The sequence below is a fragment of the Emys orbicularis genome, chromosome 8 (assembly GCF_028017835.1).
Source record: "Emys orbicularis isolate rEmyOrb1 chromosome 8, rEmyOrb1.hap1, whole genome shotgun sequence".
Taxonomy (NCBI): Eukaryota; Metazoa; Chordata; order Testudines; family Emydidae; genus Emys; species Emys orbicularis.
Genome location: NC_088690.1, coordinates 38,748,748 through 38,768,863, shown reverse-complemented (window position 1 = coordinate 38,768,863; position 20,116 = coordinate 38,748,748). Strand labels below are relative to the sequence as shown.

Here is a 20,116-nt window from a genome sequence, read left to right as displayed (position 1 = left end):
CCATATAATGGGGTATACCCTTTTGTAACCTTGGCTCATGTCATACAAATGGAGAGAAATAAAAAAAATCAATCATTTATCAACACTTCTGTGTCACAGCTTTATTACAAATGTAATTTCTGCCTCCATCAGTCTTGAATGATTGTGGACACACCCTTTCTCTGCTTCAGTTTTATGAACATCTTCTGCAATAGTTTCCCTGTTCAATGAGGCCAGGGAGGGAGTAACCTTCTTCTGAATCTCTAGTAACATATTCCTCACTTCAGCATGGATTGTGATACCCTGCAGCCAGAGTAATCTTTCCACTTGGATCAACTGAAGAGCTGAAAAGAAAATAACTCAGAAGGGCTGTCAATGTGCCATTCTGATCCTGCCACCTCTCAGCAGTTGTTCATTCACAACCAAGGAATGCACAGCCTCTGCTACTGCTGGACAGAATCCATTACACTCAAAGAGCCCCATACAAAGTAAAATGCTGATGTGGGTATTAATCCATTTCCTCCTCTGTCTCGCTTCCCAGGTGCACCAGGCAGCTTTGTATTTAATGAGGAAACATGCGTTCCAAAACCTCTAAATGCCTGCTTCCAATTTTAGTATCTTGTTGTGATGAAGGCATATGAAGCAGAATCAGTTCGTGCAGCTGGATTTGCAAAATGACCAAACTTTCTACAAAAGAAACAGAAGTTGGCATTCTTCTCTGAGTGCTTGTGTTGTTCCCTTCTTGAGTGCCATGCTGATCACAAGGACTGCAGACAAGTCTAGTTGCCAAACTTTACATTAGGATGTTAAGGGAGAATCAGACAGATCTGTACAAGATCTCTCTCTATCTGTATAGAGAGACCTTGAAGAGAGGACATTTTTATTCTTTTGTACTTATTGCTGATCCCAAGAGGATAACCATAGTCAAATGGAAGATACTGTACAAAAACAATGTTTATATTTACACAAATATTGTATCAGTTACTCTCCAATTATAGGGCAGTAAGACTATGAAACAAGAAAGCTGTTCTGACCTGGGGAAAATGACAGAGCAACCCCCGAGGAGCAGTTTTCTATTCCTAATAATAACTACAATTTAAATGACTGCATATGTATACACTATTACCGAAAGAAAAAAGCATATTTAATCCAGCCTTGAAGTCTGGCTGCAGCCTTCTTCTTTTTCTTTTCTGGGGTATGAGTCCTGGGTTCACCTATAAGGGCACCAGATCCCTCCATGCAAGGAAACCCCTTCTAGTGCAGACAGCACAGAGGCTCTGTCCCTTGTGTAAATATTCTCATACAGAGGAGTGTCAGTGAGAGCACACAACCATAAAATAGCTATCACAATTCCCAAAGTAACAAAACTGTACCTGGCCATTATTAAGTATGGGGCACTCAGGATAAGGGACAATGGAAACCAGGGATCAGGATAATAAAAGACAAAAACAACAATATATAAACTGTATCCCTCCAAATGTTCACAGCCAGTACACACCACCCTGCGCTCTCTCCCAGCACCTGCCTAGGCAAACAGTGAGTTTAGGCACAGTCTTTGCTGGGCGGTGCAGTGCTGAAGTCAGAGAATGGCTTAAAACACAATATCAAAATAAACAAACAAGGGTGTTCTTAAAGTATCCACACTAAGAATTGTAAGAGTGTCTTTGTGGCTCTCTGGTCTGGATTCAAATGTGGAGTTAGGCTGCCTCTTGGTAGCCTAACTATGACTCTCTCCTCAGGCTCCTGGGTTTCTGGTCTCTGCTGAGATGACACTGTCCAATGTCCCAGAAATCCCCAAAGGGCTCAAAGTCTTCCCTTGGGTAGGAGTGTGGATAACAGAAGGGTTCTCCCTAGCTGTGATGGTTCTCTCTCTGCTACACTCCATCTCCAAACAAAAGCCAAAACTGAAAGCAAAACCAAACCCGTTGTCTCTGAGTTCTAGCTTATGCTTGGGTCTGGTTGTGTTGCTAGCAACTTCCATCTGTGCCCTGGAGCCTAAAATAATCTGAGAAGCGGGGTCCTGAGCCTCTATCGCCATTGCTTCTGGAGTCCAGGGGCTAGTCTCCCTGAGGCTCAGTGTGGTAATACAGGAGCATCTCCTCTAAAGCAGTGCTTGTCAAAGTCGGGCCGCTGCTTGTTCAGGGAAAGCCCCTGGTGGTCCGGGCCGGTTTGTTTACCTGCTGAATCCGCAGGTTTGGCCGATTGCGGCTCCCACTGGCCGCGGTTCGCCGCTCCAGGCCAATGGGGGCTGCAGGAACCCTGTGGGGGTATATTTCCATGATATAACTGTTACACTCTTTTCTGGCTTTGACTGCATATTGTGCAGAAATATTAAATTTAAAAATGATTTGCCTCCTACAGCATAAGAATCTTGTTTATGGAAACATTTTCACTAGGACTGTGCACCTGTTCGTGTATTTTGGAAATGGGATCAACAAGCTTGAAAAGCTGCAGAATCCCTGGAGAAAGATTAAGGGCCGCTGTTTTAGGGGGAGCATATGCACCTGTTCTCACTTATTATTATTGGTTCCTTCTTTTTTGTGTGTGTAATAATATTTGCCAAACTGTTATAAAACAGTCACTAATAGCTATTGAAATCAGAGGAGCTGAACAAGTGAGCAACAACAAAATGTCATCCCCTCCTTTTGCCCAGTTTAACATGGAGGGACAAATGGATTTACTTTTCCAATGTCTAACTACTGTTATCAGCAAAATGTACACTAAAACGGCATCAAGGGTTACATTTCAAAGCTGAGCCTCCCTCTGTGAAGATGAAAATCAGGTAATTAGCTGTATCTTTTATAATTCCAGCCCATCGTTCAGAGGCACAGATCTTCATACTGTAATGAGATCTGCACAAGCCGACTGCTGAGACCTTAATTCCAACTGAGTTCTCCTAACTTGGCTATATTTTAAGTGGTTTACAAATAACAGTTACAAGCAAAGTGGTTGTAAATTAGAACAGAGAAATGGATTGGGCACTTTTCAATTCAGATTTACCTTATTTTGGTGGGTTTTGTGACTCATAATTTTATCAAAAAGACTGTATTTTTAGGTTTACTTATGAGTGGAAAGTGGACATGAAGTAACCTTATTTGCTACTGACCTGGAACAAACACCCCTATATTTTGATTTTGTATGGTGTTTCTTTAGATACTACACAATAAGGATACTACACTGCTTATGCAATGACTTCACTGAGGAAGATCACTGCAGGATCGGGGCCTTAAACACTAACAATTTGATGGCTTATGGAATCGATATTTCATTATTATTTTGCACCGTAAACCTACCTTGGAATATGCTTTTATAGATCATCTCTAAAATGCATCATAGTATTGAAGTTGGTTGGTGGTCGACGTAATCTAGGAAAAGTGGGACTAGAGAGAAATTATATGATACTAAGCAAGTCTCCTATATTTCAGTAGATAGTTATATTTTTCTAACTAGCATTAATTATAACTGAATGCCAATGAGGTCATAAAAATTGTTCCAGTTTACTAGTAAATAAGCCGCTGAGTGGATTAACTGCACATCATGTCAAAACATAATATAAATATAATATTGCTACTGTGCATCATCATAAGTGAAATTCACTCCTGTGCAGAGGCCAGCAATGCATTAGGGGAGTTAGGAAGGGATATAGTAACTCAGATCAGTATCTTTATTAAAGTCATGATTTTTCATTGAGAGCACGCTAGGGAAATCATAATGTTATGTCATAATGCTCAGTTTAAATTCCCACACACAAAAAAATCTTTAATTTACAGTTGAGTTTGCATAAGTGCATTTCCTAATAAAGCAACATCTAAAACTCCAGGAAGTCAAAGTCACCATTTAAGACAAGATACCCCTCCATACCAGCCCCAAATACCACATCAAGATATCTAAACACTCTCAGACTCTTCGTTCCACAACAAACTCCCCTTCAATTTTAACATATAACCAGCTAAATATAGATATACAGTTTTGCCCAGCACTCAAACACACAATATGAACATTTGATTAATGTAATTCATTGGAAGACTTATACTCTCTCTTAAAGTCTGTGGGCTGAGACTTCAGCTGTGCTGAACTATGCTCCCTTTATTGGCTGGTCTGGAAAAGAGGATAAGAGCTTGTTATCTCATGGCCCTATGTTGTTATCTCAGTGAGTGGGGCTGAAACTATGGAAACCTTAATAAAACAAAAAACTTCTCTCTTTGCAGTAAATAGGAGAGGCTCTACAGGGCTGAAAAGGGACGTACTTACTGCTTCTGAATATCTTTTGAGTTTTTATGAATATTTGCTGCGGCTACTTTCCCCTCCCCTCCTTTTTTTTAAGGATACTGTGGTTTCTGAGCAATAAAAGATTTAGTCAAAACATGAGGGACATTAAAGTTGTGACAGAAGATGTCTGCATAAATACTTAGGGCCCCCTGGCAGTCTTATGCAAGCAGACTTCCAATTAAAGACAGTATATATTTGCTTTGCTGGTAATAAAAGCTGCAATCTGGCAAACATGCACACCCAGGACTAACTTTACACTTCTGAGTAGTAGTCTCATTGAAGTCAGTGAGATTTCTCACAGGCATAATGGTTTGCAGGAAGGATCGTTGCATAGCCACAGAGGGCCAGATCCTCATTGATTTCAATGGGAATTAAGTGCCTAGATGCCATTGAGGATCTGGACCAGAGCCTCAATGAAGTTAACAGGGCACCTCACAGGTACAAAGGTCTGATTGTATCTTGAGAGCATTACTAGGTAACATTTAACATTTCAAGTTTGCAAAACAAAATATGCTTATTGATTGCACTGGATCCTGCAAGGTTGACTCCTACAAAGCCCCATTGACTTGATTGGGGGGTCTGTATAGGGGTGCAGCTGTATAGGTCAACTTGCAAGATCAGTCCTAAGTTTTACACAAACCATTTTAATTTGCCTTTCAATGGAAGCAACTGGGGGAAGTTCTTATATAATGATAGCAAGACAATGCCCTTAATTACAAATTAACAATTATTAGAAATAGTGCCCCCACCAATAAATTATTCTAAAATATCCTCAAATGTTTTCATTTGGAGGCAAATATAGCTCTCCTGCTTCTATAACTTTTTAAGATTTCCCTGCAATTTGCTTTAACACATCTTATTATTAATGAAAATTAAAATGAAAAATACATATTAATGAAATATGAATTTGATCTTTTAGGACCCAATCTCAAAATGAACATGCAGGCAGAGGCATGTGCACACATAAAGCCCCTCAGAAATTAATACAGCTATTCATGGAAATAGGTCTGCTTGCCTAGAGCTCATTACATGATTAGGACTTTAGCTTTCAGATCCTCAGATTGATTTCAATGGGAGTTAGGCACTAATTAATACCTGTGAGGATCTGGGCCTTAGTTCTCAATTCTGCAAACATGCATTTGTTTAACTTTACTACTCTGAATGGTCCCATTGAAATCAATGGGCTACATCCAGTAGTGAAGTTAAGTGTGTGCATAACTATATGCATTAATTGTTGCAGCCTGGCAAAATTCTTCTTGCCTATTTGCCTAAGAAGAGTGTTTTTCCCCCCAGAGTGAGTAAAATATCATGTATTTTTCATTAGGGTAAAGGGAAGTAAAGTAGACTTTATATGTGGTGTGGTAAATGTTTATGACAATTTATTAAGACAGGTATTTCTAAAAGTTAATTTAAAGCATTACTATTTTTTCCCTTTCTTCCTAACCTCCTGCTTGCTTTAACGAGCTTTCCCTAGGGCCTGTTCCCTTCTGATTAAAAAGCTGTTTGGCTCCACCCCTCTGCTGAAGCATGATACAACTTGTCAGAAAGCAGGAAGTCTAGCTAGAGCATTCTGCATGATTTGATAAGGTAAGCGTGATGTTAAGATTCTCTTGGTAGCCAAAATGCTTTGAAAACCATTTACCAAAATACTAGTTTTAAGAGTGTTTGTGGTACTGGGAGAAGTGACTGCTTTATGTTGAGCAAGGTGTATGTAGCAAGTAAAGAACAAGTGTCCTACAGTCTGGTTCAAGAGCTTCTGTTGAGATACTGTAGGTCAGGCATAAGGTTAATGATTGCTTTCCTGTGATTAGAAAGTAATAACTGTAAATAGAATTTTTAAAAAATGTATGTTGATGGGGGGGGGGGGAGGACTCAGTTTCTGTGTTCCTTGTACTATAGAGAACTGTAGGTATGTATAGCAAAAGTCAATTATTATAATTTGGTATCTGCAGAGAATATAACTTTTTTATTTTAAGCTTTATATATATAAAGTTTTTCTGGAAGTCCAGAATTTGTGTTCATTCAAAAGCATTAACTATTTTAATGCCATACACTTCCAGCATTGTTTCTATATTATACTAAAGTCTAAATTTCTTAAGACATGTGCAAAGAGAAAGCTATGTTTCTAACCATTATAAAATAAATGAAAATGCTTTGCATTTAGTGTTTTATAATAAAAATGTTTATACAATGCCTTTCACGGAAGACTTCAAAGAGGTCTAATTATTTAGTAAGCATGTTCATTGCTGTAAGTTTGAAATAGTAACAGAGATACTGTTTAAACTAAATTTCAGCCTACTTTATATTGAAACAATTTTGACTTTAAAAAAAAATACATTTGCCTCTAAGTGTTTTACAATTGTATCTTTTTTTTTTTTATTATTATTATTATTATTAAAGAAAACTCTCTTCTCTATTCCTGGGGGGGGAACTATCCAAAGGCCCTGATCTTGTAACTCAACCTGCACAAGTGGACCCTATTAACTGGATGCAGGATTGGAGCCAAAGGTGGGAAAGCTGACTCCCCTCTTGCACATATTCTAAACCTGTGTGTAACTTTACTCCTGTAGTAACTTTAAGCATGTGCATAAATGTTCGCTGCAAGCCCCAATCTTGCATAGTATTATTAAGTGACCAAAGTAAACTGGATAAGGAAAAAAGAGAACTTTCTTCTCTACTCTTTCACTTCTATACCTGTTCAGTGGAATATGTTCTGAAAGAAGTATGGCTTATATTTGTTTTTTAAGTTGCTATTATCCCTTTCTTTCTTTTTAAAAAATATGAATTTTACCTGGCACAAAGCAAAATGTGTATTATAACCAGAAATTATTGTATGAAATTACAAGGCAAAAATGCATTTTCAGGAACAAGTTGTCAAAGAAGCTTCCTGATTTGTACTAGAAAAACACGTGTGTGCTTAAAAAAAACAAAAAAAAGCTCTGATCCTGTACTAGCACAGCAGTCTGCCAATGTGCAACAAGTTGCAAGATTAGCTCCTTGTTCACCGGTGTACTATTTTACATACATGCATATGTGAAATGTTTGTGGGTTGAACTTGGGAGGCTTTAAAAATGACAATGTCAGGTTTCTTTATTTTAAAGCTAATGCACTTTGCTCTTTTGTGTAGCTTTTGTATCTCTAAGAGTATGTCTACACTAACCATGGATTGATGCTGCGGCGATCGATCCACTAGGAGTCGATTTAGTGGGTCTAGTGAACACCCGCTAAATTGACCGCAGATTGCTCTCCTGTTGACTGAGAAGCGTAAGGTAAGTCGACAGGAGAGTTTCTCCTATCGACCCAGCGTGGTGTAGACACTGTAATAAGTCGACCTAAGTTGCATAACTTAGGTCAACTTAACCTTGTAGTGTAGACCTGCCCTAAAAAGACACTTTTAATCTTCCATGTATGCAGCTTTAATGTTAACTGAAATAAAAAACTTTGTAATATGTCCCACACTACAAACAGCAAATGAGACCCAATTTTTCCTTTGCTCAGACTTGAATTGGTCTGATTATTCCTGCTCTTGCACTGAAATGTATATTTGTCTTTTGCGAGCTAACAAAGAATGTGGACAGAATACAGAGAGCTTCTAATTTAAAAGGGATACTATATTGCTCAGGATGATAGGACTAAAATATAACCACCTTCCTCTATTATAAAATAAATTTTTGAAATACAACTTTTTCTTTCACCCAGATTGTGAAATATGTATCTGTCTTCCTATTTCTCAGTCTTAAAGTTCCAACTTCTAAGTGACTTACTAGTACAGGGTGCTGAGTTTATTGCTAACCTGAATATGCAAACAGCGCTGTCCTTCTGCTTTTTGTGACTGCTCTGTTCTTTAGAGCTGGCAGGGGATCAGAAGTGACCACAACCCTCCTTTTTGTATTGCTCAGGGACGTGGAGCTCAGACAGCAGGGCTCTCTGTTCCCTGTTGCCTTGTGAGAATAGTGAAAACATGGCATAGTGTGATATGCACAGAAGTGCATGCAGAATCTGAACAGCAGCGCACCCAGTTTCTAATTCAGATGCTCAGTCTCCCTCTTCTGAAGAAATTCCTCTGGGATGGAGTGTGTGAACCTAGACTGTTCAATTTGGGGAAGGGTGGGTGAGCTCTGCCATCACGCCAGTGGAACTAGTTGTTGGTTTCCCCCCCCCCCCCCCCTTCCTGCCCACAAAACCTCATGGAGCTTGTGGGACCTGCTGGATGCCAGGGCCTCCGGTATAGAGGCCGGTGGTTATGCACTGGCGCTCTTTTCCCTCTCTGAATCCCTGGCAGTATGGCTTGAATGAGGCCATGCTCTCAGAGCTTCCTTGGCAGTTGCTTCAGGGCCCCCTTTATGAACATTTCCCCACGTGTAGGGGTTTGGCATGGAAGATAGCACAGACTGAGGCTTTGCTGCTTTTTCTGCAAATTCTCCATGCGTCCATCTGACTTTTTCTCTTCAGCTGAAGATTGTTTATCTTGCAGAGAACCCTCCATGATGTCCTGGGAGGTGGGATAGTGCTGGTGCTACAGAGGTACCTGACTACCTAGTGTGGGCCTCTCATCTAGGGGTAGTTTGTGTGCACACGCATGTCAGGTGGGAAAAGGAATGATTAGGTCCTGGGATTCTAATCCTCTTCTTACAGCCTTTAGTTCTCTAGAAAAATGTGTGTGAGGGGTGAGGTACGGGTGCATCTTTTTAGCCCATTAATGTTAAATATTGTCCCTCTAAAAATGCAATATGGTGCTTGGGTGTGGCAGGATGGAGAGGGAATGTTGGCACAGCTGGGCACATTCAGCAGGAATCCATTTTCATTTTTTAAAAACCGATCTTTTCTGTGGTTTGTTTTATTTACAACTTGTGATCTGCACAAAATCCAAAGCTAAAAATTCTCATACCATACATTGTCCTGATAATAGCTGAAGTCAAATCCTGTATCTTTCAGTCCTCACTGTCCCACATCTACTAAGGGCCTGATCCAAAGGTCATTGTAGTCCATGAAAGTAGAATCTCTTATTTTCCATCTCTCTCCAAAGGACTTAGCCAGTGCTAGGTACTTCAGTACTTAAAATGGGGATAAACCTTTAAGTTGGCAGGTCCTGTTATGAACAATCTGGCTTCTCGATCATAACAGCTTTTGTGGACAGACCCTTCTGTCTCTCTTCTGAGGTCAAAATGACCTCTGTAAACTCCATCAGTTAGAGGTTACAGGTAAAGAGGTACTCTTGCTCTGCTCTATTACATATCTAAATAAGCACAGCTGTTTCCCCTTAGTTCAGACAAGCTGAAGAGCGAGGGACTTCAGTTCACCAGTTGTTCAGGAGTGTCTCTTGCAGGTACCCAGAAGACCTGACTGGAAATCCAGATCCTGTTTAGAACCAAAATATCTGTTCCTCACCTCTGAAATAACTAGCTTCCTGGGAATAATATTTGGGTTTTTAGGCAATCCTTGCTGGCCTACTAACATGTTTACCCTATTTGCATGGATTGTCCCCAGTGCAGGAGTCAGGGCTGGGTGCCTCTAGCACAGAAGGCTCCTGCTTGAGCCCTCAGTAGCTTGCCTATCCTATGGGAGACTTCTTAAAATGGAAGGCATTGGGTAACACATGGCTCGGGGAATAGACTGAAGATTACAATTCAACTCCAGCTCAGGCCAGTACTGATTACAAGTTATCTATCAGCTTTTGGCTGTTTAGGTGACCTCTGTAAAACTTGTTTTATAGTCATAGTCCTGTTCCAAGTAAACAAGTGTTTGTACCACAAATACTAGCACCAGAGCTGGCATTAACTGTTAATTGGGTTAATCTGATCATGGAGAAGTGAAGGATGAAATGGACCTGGAAACTAAGCTATATTCATTTCCAGAGAGAGTCAGTCCCTCCTGAATTAGGATTGGGCGCAGAGACAGGAAGTAGGCACTGTCAAATATCATGATCTACTGAACATTGCATAATTAGAAGGCTTTCAGACTCTGTGGAAAGTTCCGGATTCAGTACTTTTTATAGCTCAGTGTTTGAAGCATTGTTGTATAACACTTCTGCAAGTGGGGGTTTATTTAGATCAGTATATTTTGAAGCTAGTGGATTACCAATTCTCTCTAATGAGAGCGTGGAAAAGGAGTAGTGTATTGCATAGAAATGAGTTACAAAGTACATAATGAACATACAAAAGCCCCCCTCTAACTGGCATGTTCTGAAGCATTTCCCAAGTAACCACTGTAAATAAAGATATAAATCCTGTAACAGTTTGATAATCTACTGTGCTAGAATACATAGTTATAATATGATTAACTGTAACTAACAATCTGCTGACATTAAGGTCTGCCAGTGCTCACACCATATAGGACAACCATGTCATAAGGTCATAAGAAAATACTTCTGGACTCTGAAAATACTTCTGGACTGTAAAAAAGCTAGGATAAAACAGCTTGACTTTCTTCTCGTGATTTACTGCAGTTTGTTGTTGGATGGTGCAGTTTGGTTAACTTGTGAACAAAACCTTAAACTCAATGATGGTTTTTCCATTTCAAACTGTATATAGATGGCTCTAAAGTTAATATAAACGCTAGAGAATATTAGTTATCCAGTACTGCTGTCTTCTAATGGGTGTGTTCCTGTTAAAAGGTCACTATGGATTTTTCACGTATGGCACCAGCTGTGGGTAGCCTTCAGTTTTATTTGTAGTGTGGCTTAAGGGCTAGTCTTTTCCCAGTTAAATGCTACTAAATCTTATCTAGAGTCTTGGATTGAATGTGACCTTCTGATTGAGCTTTCCTTAGGAGATCAGCTGACAAAAATCAATTCACTGCTTTTGAGCTGGAAATAATTTAATAAGCCATACTATTGGGAGAGAAAAATCTAACTAAATCCTATTTTTCATTTTATTATAAGACATTTATAGCTGCCAAATCACTTCCAAATTATTCAATACAGGTTGGGGGAAAGGAGGCGTGTTTAAAATTTTTGAAAGTCCTCTTCCCTTTCATGGTGAATTATAAAAATAAACAACAAAATGCGGTATTCAAACAAAATAACTCAAATGTGATCTATGTGCATTTTTACCCCAGAAGAGCCTGATCAAAAAATGGGATGCACATGAAGTCTAATTTTTCTGGTGTGTTTTCAAAGCACCGTGATTAGGAACAGTGTGGTGTTGGTTGTGGTTTTTTTTTTTTTTTTTTTTTTTTTTTTCCTTCCTAATTTTCTTCCTTTCCTTAATGTAAGTATATCTCACTGTTACCCTGGAAAAATAAATCTCTTAAGCGCTACAGTATATTGTGTATACACTTATTGCAACTTTAATAGCTTTTGGACAGACTATGACATTTGAATTTGTTCACCTACTGGGCAAGTGTAGCAATAATCTTAATGTGTTCAGAGTTTTATTTTTTTTTTCTATGATGGTTGCTCATTTTTAGCAAATAACATGAATGACTTCATGTTTTGGAAATTGCCTATGATGATAAAGCAAATCTATGCTACTGACTGGAAAACTGTAATTATTGGAAAAAGTAGCCCTATTAATTTTATGGAGGGAAGGGTAGCTATTCTAGATTCCATTAAGATGTTACATGAGAAAGGGTTCAGAGAGTTTGGCTGTATTGAGTGAATACAAATGTTCCATAATTTTACTAAAGATTGATACAGATTTACCGGGTTTGTTATCTTACCACTCTTGATTTCAACACATTATTTGAATTATTGAGATCTTATGGTATTTCCATCATTGTTTATGGTGACTTTTCTGAAGCAATTATTACTGGTTCAGTAAGTTAATTAGCTAATTCCCTTAAAACTCTGAATATCATACCATTCTGACCTACTGATGATATATATTCAATTTTCCAAGCAATTCAATTTTTCCTTCATGGCTTTTAGTTAATGTGTGGTTAATGGTGTCATATTCACAAGGCTGTGAAGTGTTCTGTCTCACAGTTATTACTGCTATGGACTTAACGGCAAACAAGTCACAAGTCTCAAAATGTACCTATGCTGAGGCTTTATTGCAAGTCAGCTCCTTGATATTCTCTCCTAGTCTAGTTTTTCTAGTCCCTTAAGGAAGGTAAGATATGCAACAGATTGGAGGTGAGATTGATCTTTGGCTCTACACTTTAATTCCCAAACTTCAAGGTGTTTAGGTTTACTACTACACCTCTACCCCGATATAACGCTGTCCTCGGGGAGCCAAAAAATCTTACCGTGTTATAGGTGAAACGGTGTTATATTGAACTTGCTTTGATCCACCGGAGTGCGCAGCCCCGCTCCCCCCAGAGCACTGCTTTACCGCGTTCTATCCGAATTTGTGTTATATCGGGTCGCATTATATTGGGGTAGAGGTGTATGTGGAATGGTGTCTGGCATGACATTCTGCTTTGGATTGGGTTTCAAACACTGAACTACTTTCAGAGAATTTGGGCAACTTTGAATCTGAGGTATTTGGTTGGACTCAAATCTTACAAAAATTGTCTTCTCTTCAGTGCCAAATTCCTCTTCTCTCTGACATTCCACAGAAAGTGAATCTCCAAAATAATCAAAATACTGCTGTATATACATGTACTAGAAGGAACTGAGTTTCAGAGAATAACTTCCTGTTACTGGGAGAAGAACCCTGAGAAAAATGTTATGCTGTGAAAGAATCTTAACTCAAAGAAAGTAAGGGACTTTCTTAGGAAACTTAGCTGTTTTTGTTTTTGTTTTTTGAGGACAAATAAATGTTAGTAGAAAAATTGGGATACCTAGCAGAAACTCACTTATTCCTGTGTAAATGTCTCCCCACCCCATCTCCCGTTTTAAATTACTGTTCAGCATAACAATTGTTTCACATCTCCCTCTTCTCTCCCCTCTGCAAAGCCATTTTTATCTTTATGGGAAAAAGTAGCATTGTTACCAATTCAGTTTGCAGAAGAATAACCTTGGCTTCTCTTAAAAAAAAAAAAAAAAAAAAAAAAAAAAAAAAAAAAATCTGTACCACATCCTCTACTATTTAAACTGGAACCCTAAACATTGTTTTGTTATCGCCTTATCACATACAAGTCTTATCTCTTGGCAACTGTCAACATGTTGAAGCTTGTTATACCTTCTGTTACTAGGAGCTCATGCCAGTGAGGGGAAAAGTTGCAGTGACTTGAGCCATCATACAGTGATCTCAACAAGGACTATGCAAACTTTCTTTACACCAAAAATCCAGTGCAACTTAGTTCTTGCATACTATATCCTCTATGTGCTCCTCTGCCTCTCCAGCGCAGAACTCTGGTGGTGATTGAGAATTGTGACGGATTTTTGAGACGTGCTCGAATGGGGACTAGGAGGAGCTCACCAAATTCATTTTAATTTGTCATCTGCAATAAGCTTGGAAAGCAGCTCTCTAGAAGTAATCGATGACACAGTGAGTTTGTATACTAGCCTGTCTTGTGTCTCAATATTCTTAGGGAAAACAATGGTTTTGTTTTTAGGGTTGTTGTAGTAGTCGTCGTCCCTGGAGTATAATCATTCTGAAGACCTGGATTTTTCTCAAATTTACTGAACATAAGAGCTGTTTGCTGTATGTAGAAGCACAAATCCTGCATTGTTTTGTACAATTGCATCCAGCACTCTGGGAAAAGAGCTAATATTACATGCTTCTAGAGCAGCAGTTCTCAAACTGTGGGTCAGGACCCCAAAGTGGGTTGTGACCCTGTTTTAATGGGGTCGCCAGGGCTGGTCTTAGACTTGCTAGGGCCTAGAGCTGAAGCCGAAGTCTCACCCCCTGGGGTCAAAGCCCAGGGGCCTCAGCTCTGGGTGGCAGTACTTGGGCTTCGGTTTCAGCCCTGGGCTTTGTCTTTGGGCCACCCCCCCTCCCCCCCCCCCCCCCCGGGCTCAGGCTTCAGTCCCCACTCCTGGGGTCATGTAATAACTTTTGTTGTCTGAAGGGGGTCGTGGTGCAATGAAGTTTGAGAACCCCTGTTCTAATGGTTACTCTGGCCTTGTAGCCTTTCTGGTTTCTCTTTTATCAGAGGGCAGGGCTCATGTTATCTGAGAAATGGTGCTGTGCCTGTGTTATCTTTACATCCATAGTAAGCTTCCTAAGCACATAACTCAGTTTTTCTGATCTATTTGTGTAAAATAGACTGTACTTCCCCAGAAAGCAGATCTTTGGACCTCACATTCGTATACTTCTGACTTGGGTATGTCTCTCCTACACAGTTGAACGGGGGCACTCTACTCTCTGGTAATCTGCTTTCAACCTTGATGCCTCAGTGAGGGTGAAGATTTCAAGAGTCTTTCTTACCATTTTGTTTGACCATAATAGAAACAAGTTCTTTTCATCATATGGTAAAGATGCACCAGGTACATGTCAAAACCCCAGATACCATTTAATGAGTACACCCTGAAATAATGCTGCCACCCTCAGCATCTGTCTTGGAACAATATTGTGCATAATATCAAATGTCTACCTTATACCTGTAAGTACAGAACGTATTGTTGTGTATACAAATAATGTTCATGTAACAGTACCATAATGCAAGGAAACACGAGGATGAGGCAAAATCAGTATCAAATGTATTCTTATTTTGAACAATTTCCTCATAATAATTGAAAACTTTATTTACAATGTTCTGCTTAACATGCAGAATAGCAACCCCATCAAAGATCCGACTGTACATAAATGTAACATTAAAAACCCAGACCTACCTTTCTTTCTGCCACAATGGGGAGTATGGCAGAACAAAGTAAATTTTCCTTCTTTTAAACCTCTGCTGTGAGATCTACATTGCCCTTCGTCATGATCTTCAGTCCTAATAGATCATGGTTCTTTGCATCAATATTTGTTTCTCATGATGAAAGGTGGGGAAAAAAAGTCCAGAACTACTCTGTTCAAATTCCATGGGGGAGTGCTTTGGGAAAACCTGTTTGTAGCTAATAGAGATACAGGTTTCCCCCCCCCCCCCCAAACTAATAAACAGACAAATATTTTACTAGAGCATAAGATCAGAGTTTAGTTCTAGTCAGAACTTTGTACTTTGAAACAGTAGCTTGATTTTTTTAGGATGTCACAGTAATAGTTTGTTTCATCTGACTTTAAAGAAATGTTTTCCACTACTTGGCCATTGTAATCACTGGGGAAGATCTTGTCACTGGCGAATCTTTAGTCATGTAAAAAGGAATAAATATATACTATGTGACTGGTTCACCATCAGTACTGCATGATGTAGATTTGGACTTCTTTGTCACTCTGATTAATAAACATCTGGACTTGTCATAGGCTTTGTTGTTCCTCAATACTATGATCCTTTGCATTTGTATTTTATTAGGTTGATTTTGAAGCTGCATATGTCCCATGTAACTGGTGGGCTTCATCTGACTGGAGTGGTCAGATGAGAAAGGGTGTAATGCCATGTAGGGAGGGTTTTGAGTCCAGTCCCTGCTTGAGGCTGACTTATCTTTTCTAGGACTGACTGAAGAATGCAACTGAAGATTGTAGCATGGGCTGAGCACGAGACTGGAAAGCAGGAATTCCTGAGTTATACTCCTAGGATGCAGATTCTTTGCAGCCTTGATCATGTCACATAATCTCTCTCCCTCTGTTTCCTCATCTGTAAAACAGGGATGATATTTACATATGTGAGAATGTTAGTGTTTTGTGAAGCATTTTGAAAATCGAAAAGGAAAGTGAGGAGTGTCCTGTACCGTGTAATAAGTGCCAAGTATACTCATTTCAAGTATATGAATATAGAAGAAGCAAAGGATGAGCCCACACATGTTTGGGGGCTATTGCTCATGGTCCTATCTTCTCTCCACTGTTGAGAAGACCCATAAATATCAGCAGGAAGGCAGAAAAAACTCTTCTGAAAGTTGTGAAAGGGCTATTTTAAAAGGAGGAAAATAAACATAGACCTTGCTTTAAATGGTAGCCTGTCCACAACACAAATCTGGTCAGAGAGGACAAACAGTACCACATGACTGGATGATCTGCCACAACCACAGGAGTTCTTGAACAAATAATCATTCATACTAAAATTTTGTTAAATGCTTGGTGTCTATAAACAATCTCATGAATGCCTGGCAATTGTCTGGATACTCCAGTTTGCTATGATTCTTGAACCTGGTGCCTTTGCTTGTTTGCAAACCTATTTTTTTTTTAAATTTAATCATGTCTACTAAAGACAACATTAGTCTTCCTACTCTATAAACAGCATAGCATTTACAGTGTTGGTTAATAATGTGTGACTTTAACTTATTCAGATGGAGCCTCCTGTACTGGCTTTCACTCTTTGGATATTTGCCTTTCTTTCTGTTCCTGCGGCTGGTTATCCAAATGGAAAAGTAAGAGAGGCCTGCAGTAGTATGATGCCTCGCCATGAACATTCTCCACAGCCATCACCTGAGCACACTATATCAGTGAATGAGACCAAATTTAGACCAGGGGACCATATAAAAGGTATTGTCCAGCATTGCAGTTGTGGTAAAGTACGGTGGTCAAAGAAAGTGCTTTGTCTTGTCTCACTCACCTTTTGGTTACCTGGTTCAAGGAACCATAGACAGCCCCATCCTGAGAAAGTTGAAATGTCCTGGTGATGCTCATGAGTGTTCATCCAAGTCAGTACAGTTAACCTCTAAAATAATGTTAAACAGTGGTCATTGCTAAGGCATGGGGTTCAGGGGGCAGGGGAAGCATATTTGTTCACTTCCACTTTTACAGATTACATTGGAAACATCTTACCTTTCCCCCGCCTCCTTATTTTAGTTAATTTATCTGGTCCAGTTTTTGAAGGATTTTTCATACAAGCCCGGAATGCAGAGAACTTGGCAGGCCCTGCAGTTGGCTCTTTTATGCTAGCTGAAGAAAGGATTTCTCAGCTCCTGACATGTGGACTTGTAAAGGTATGATATGTGCTTCAAACAGGAACTAAGATGCATTGGTGTAGCTACACCAATAGCTAAAATCCCCAGTGTAGACATGGCCTAAGCTGTTTAGGCAGGCGGCTCAACACAGTTGGGCAGTGACTTGCAGATGGAGGTGTGGCTCTCTGCACTTTGCTCCGGCCAAAGCCTCCAGCTTCCACTAATGTGAAATGGTTAGTGCCAACTGTCTCTGCACACAGCAAGTAGACTATACCTCTTAGTGTGTTAATATTAAGTAGAACACACAGCACTCCATACAGCATATATTGCAGACATTGATAATTGCCACAGCCAGGTTATAACTGATTCCCTTTCATAGGACCCAACTGATTTCCCACTAAAGTCAGTATGGAGGCTTTCCATTGAAATCAATGGAAGGTGGGGTGGGTCTGTGGGCTTGTTCAGGACTCAGTTTAACTGCATCTCTGGTGCACCATTGTGTTGCCTTGTAGAATAACTATAGGAGGGTTGCTATATGACTCCTATGTGCAGGTTCTCTCTGATTCTGGATATATCTGTTTCAGAATTCTGCTGTCAGTCACACAAGTAAATCAAAAAAGACCCATGTAGAGGCTTATTGGATTGCTCCTACAGATGCACCAGAACATGTACAATTTCTGTAAGTAAACACAATATTGGAGATCCTTTATTAGAAATCCAAAGTAGGTGAATATATAGTGTTCTATCTGTCATAAATATTGATTAGCACCCAGGAAATGTCTCTGGGGGAAACTGTTTGTTAGCTTCCTCCCTTTTCTGCCCACACCAACTCCTGCTCAAGAACTGGCTCTGCTGCCTATGGAAGGAGCTGGGAGGTTTCAATGAAGAGTCAATGGTTCCACTTGGGCTGTATGCAGGGCAGCTGGCATTAAACTGGGCATGGACTCCATATTGTTTGGAGCTCACAAAATAAGATGAGGGTTGGTTGATCTCCTACTCACTAGTGGTGCAGCAACAGCTACAACCGTCACCTGGTACCATGTCAACAAGAAAGCAGCATGTTTGATGTCCTCTTATTTAGCTTGGTTAACTTTTGGCTTCTGTGCTCAATTACTGCATCTGGAAGGACAATAAAAACAAGAAGCAATCTTAATACAGAACCTTGTGGAAGAGAATATCAAGGCAGAAGATCTTTTTTGTGCATTTCCCAAATAAAATTACAATCCTGAAGGAGGGTTTAAAAAAAAGAAAATTATCAACTTTCTCTCCTCTTCTGAAGTGGGGAAGTTGCAAGGCATGTTACTGGCTGACAATGGCCTACTACTTGGCAAGGGGTGATTTACAAATGTAGTGATAGAAATATTTTTTTGATGTGGAAATTTTAGTTTAATTCCTAACCAAAATTGCACATGTGTTCTACCGTTATATGGCTTTACATTTTGGACCCAGAATGTATGGTATGAGCAGTGACACTCATATGTTTTGAAATAGAAATTAAATGCCACCCTTCTGTGATGCTGCAAGTTATGCAGCAGGCAGCTGAGAAGTGACTGCCTTGAATCCATTTCTGAAGCTTGATCTGCTGTGTGGTGGATCCTTCTGGCTGGAGGGTTCTCCCTCATCCCCCAAAAAACCCATCAGGTGCCTGTGTAGATGCCAAGTTTGGAGAGATTAGTTGTATGACACAATATGACAAGTATGTTTCTTTTTGGCCAGCTAAATAAAGGAGTTTCTCCCTCCTTTTTTGTAAAGCATGATTTAGTAATTCATTTAGTACTTGCACACCCCTCACAGTACTGAATTTTTGTGTGGTTTCCTCCCTGCCCTTCAGAGCCACAGTTGTAAAGAAATATAAAATCTTTTGGGTGAAGATTCCTGGTCCCGTCATTTCCCAACCTAATGCACCACCTTTGACGACACCTACAAGTATTACACCAGAGACTCTACCAACTTCACAGCCAGTTTTCCATCTAACAAAATCAGTGGGTATATTTCTCTATTATGAACTAAATTCTGCAACCTTTATTCAGTTCTTATGCCTGGCTTCAATAGGAGTTTTTCCCAAGTAGGGCTGCAGTTACGGCTTTCTTAGCCACTGTGTTGACAGAAGGTGGAAGATGGGAAATGACCTATCAGATTATTGTATGCAGTGTTGTTGTAGCCAGGTTAGTCCCAGGATATTAGAGACACAAGGTGGGTGAGGTAATATCTTTTATTGGACCAATTCTCTCTCTTTGTCTCAACTTGTCTTTCTCGCCAACAGAAGTTGGTCCAATACAAGATATTACCTCACCCACCATGTGTGTCTATGAGATTATTAACTATTGAGATGTTGAGAGAAAAGGAGTGGGGGAAGGAAACTCAGTTCAAGCACCATTTAGTAAGATGGTGAAAAAGACAAATACCTAAGCTCATCTGGGGAGTCATGTCATGCTTTATGTATAAAGAGCCATGCTGACCTGTGGTTCTGTATAAATAAAATTCAAGTTTAATAAAATGAGGGTGTGGGTGGGCAGGAACAAAGTAGATTATTTCTATATATGAGTGGGTAGGCTTAATTTATAATTGCTTGTTCACATGGGTTTGTCTTTGTTTGGACTTCCATTACTGGTTCTTGAAGTTCTAGTTAAAGTTGGGCCATAGTATTCTCATTTAACATGACCAGGCTTAGCAATATGACATCTTTTCCACTTACTGCTATCTTGAACATGCTTGTTCTGAATTTGTTGTATTTAAAGTACTCCTAAAGTTAAATATATGGAGATATACCTATCTCATAGAGCTGGAAGGGACCCTGAAAGGTCATAGAGTCCAGCCCCTGCCTTCACTAGCAGGACCAAGTACAGATTTTGCCCCAGATCCCTAAGTGGCCCCCTCAAGGATTGAACTCACAACCCTGGGTCTAGCAAGCCAATGCTCAAACCACTGAGCTATCCCTCCCCCCCATGCTATGTATTGGGCATTTGTGCAGCTTAACTTTTCTTGGTGGGTTTTTAACCAACCATTCAGGAAAAAATAGACACTTTTTTCTCTCCCCAGAATGTGTTATTTCAGGTT

The 20,116-nt window shown here is 39.8% G+C and overlaps 1 protein-coding gene across 6 annotated transcripts in view; it reads left to right on the top strand.

Annotated features, from left to right (window-relative positions):
• Window positions 1–5,758: 5,758 nt before the first annotated feature.
• FRRS1 (ferric chelate reductase 1) overlaps window positions 5,759–20,116 on the top strand; it is a 29,106-nt gene continuing 14,748 nt past the window's right edge. The window contains exons 1-8 of one of the 6 annotated variants that reach the window (XM_065409721.1): window positions 5,806–5,835; window positions 6,649–6,756; window positions 13,327–13,622; window positions 14,420–14,563; window positions 16,460–16,655; window positions 16,962–17,098; window positions 17,644–17,738; window positions 18,891–19,041. In XM_065409721.1, the coding sequence (XP_065265793.1) occupies window positions 14,546–14,563; window positions 16,460–16,655; window positions 16,962–17,098; window positions 17,644–17,738; window positions 18,891–19,041 (597 nt within the window). In that variant the 5' untranslated portion in view covers window positions 5,806–5,835; window positions 6,649–6,756; window positions 13,327–13,622; window positions 14,420–14,545. Of the gene's footprint in view, window positions 5,836–6,648; window positions 6,757–7,375; window positions 7,518–13,326; window positions 13,623–14,419; window positions 14,564–16,459; window positions 16,656–16,961; window positions 17,099–17,643; window positions 17,739–18,890; window positions 19,042–20,116 lie in introns of all 6 variants that reach the window. The other 5 variants (XM_065409724.1, XM_065409719.1, XM_065409720.1 and 2 more) reach the window with 5 other exon arrangements.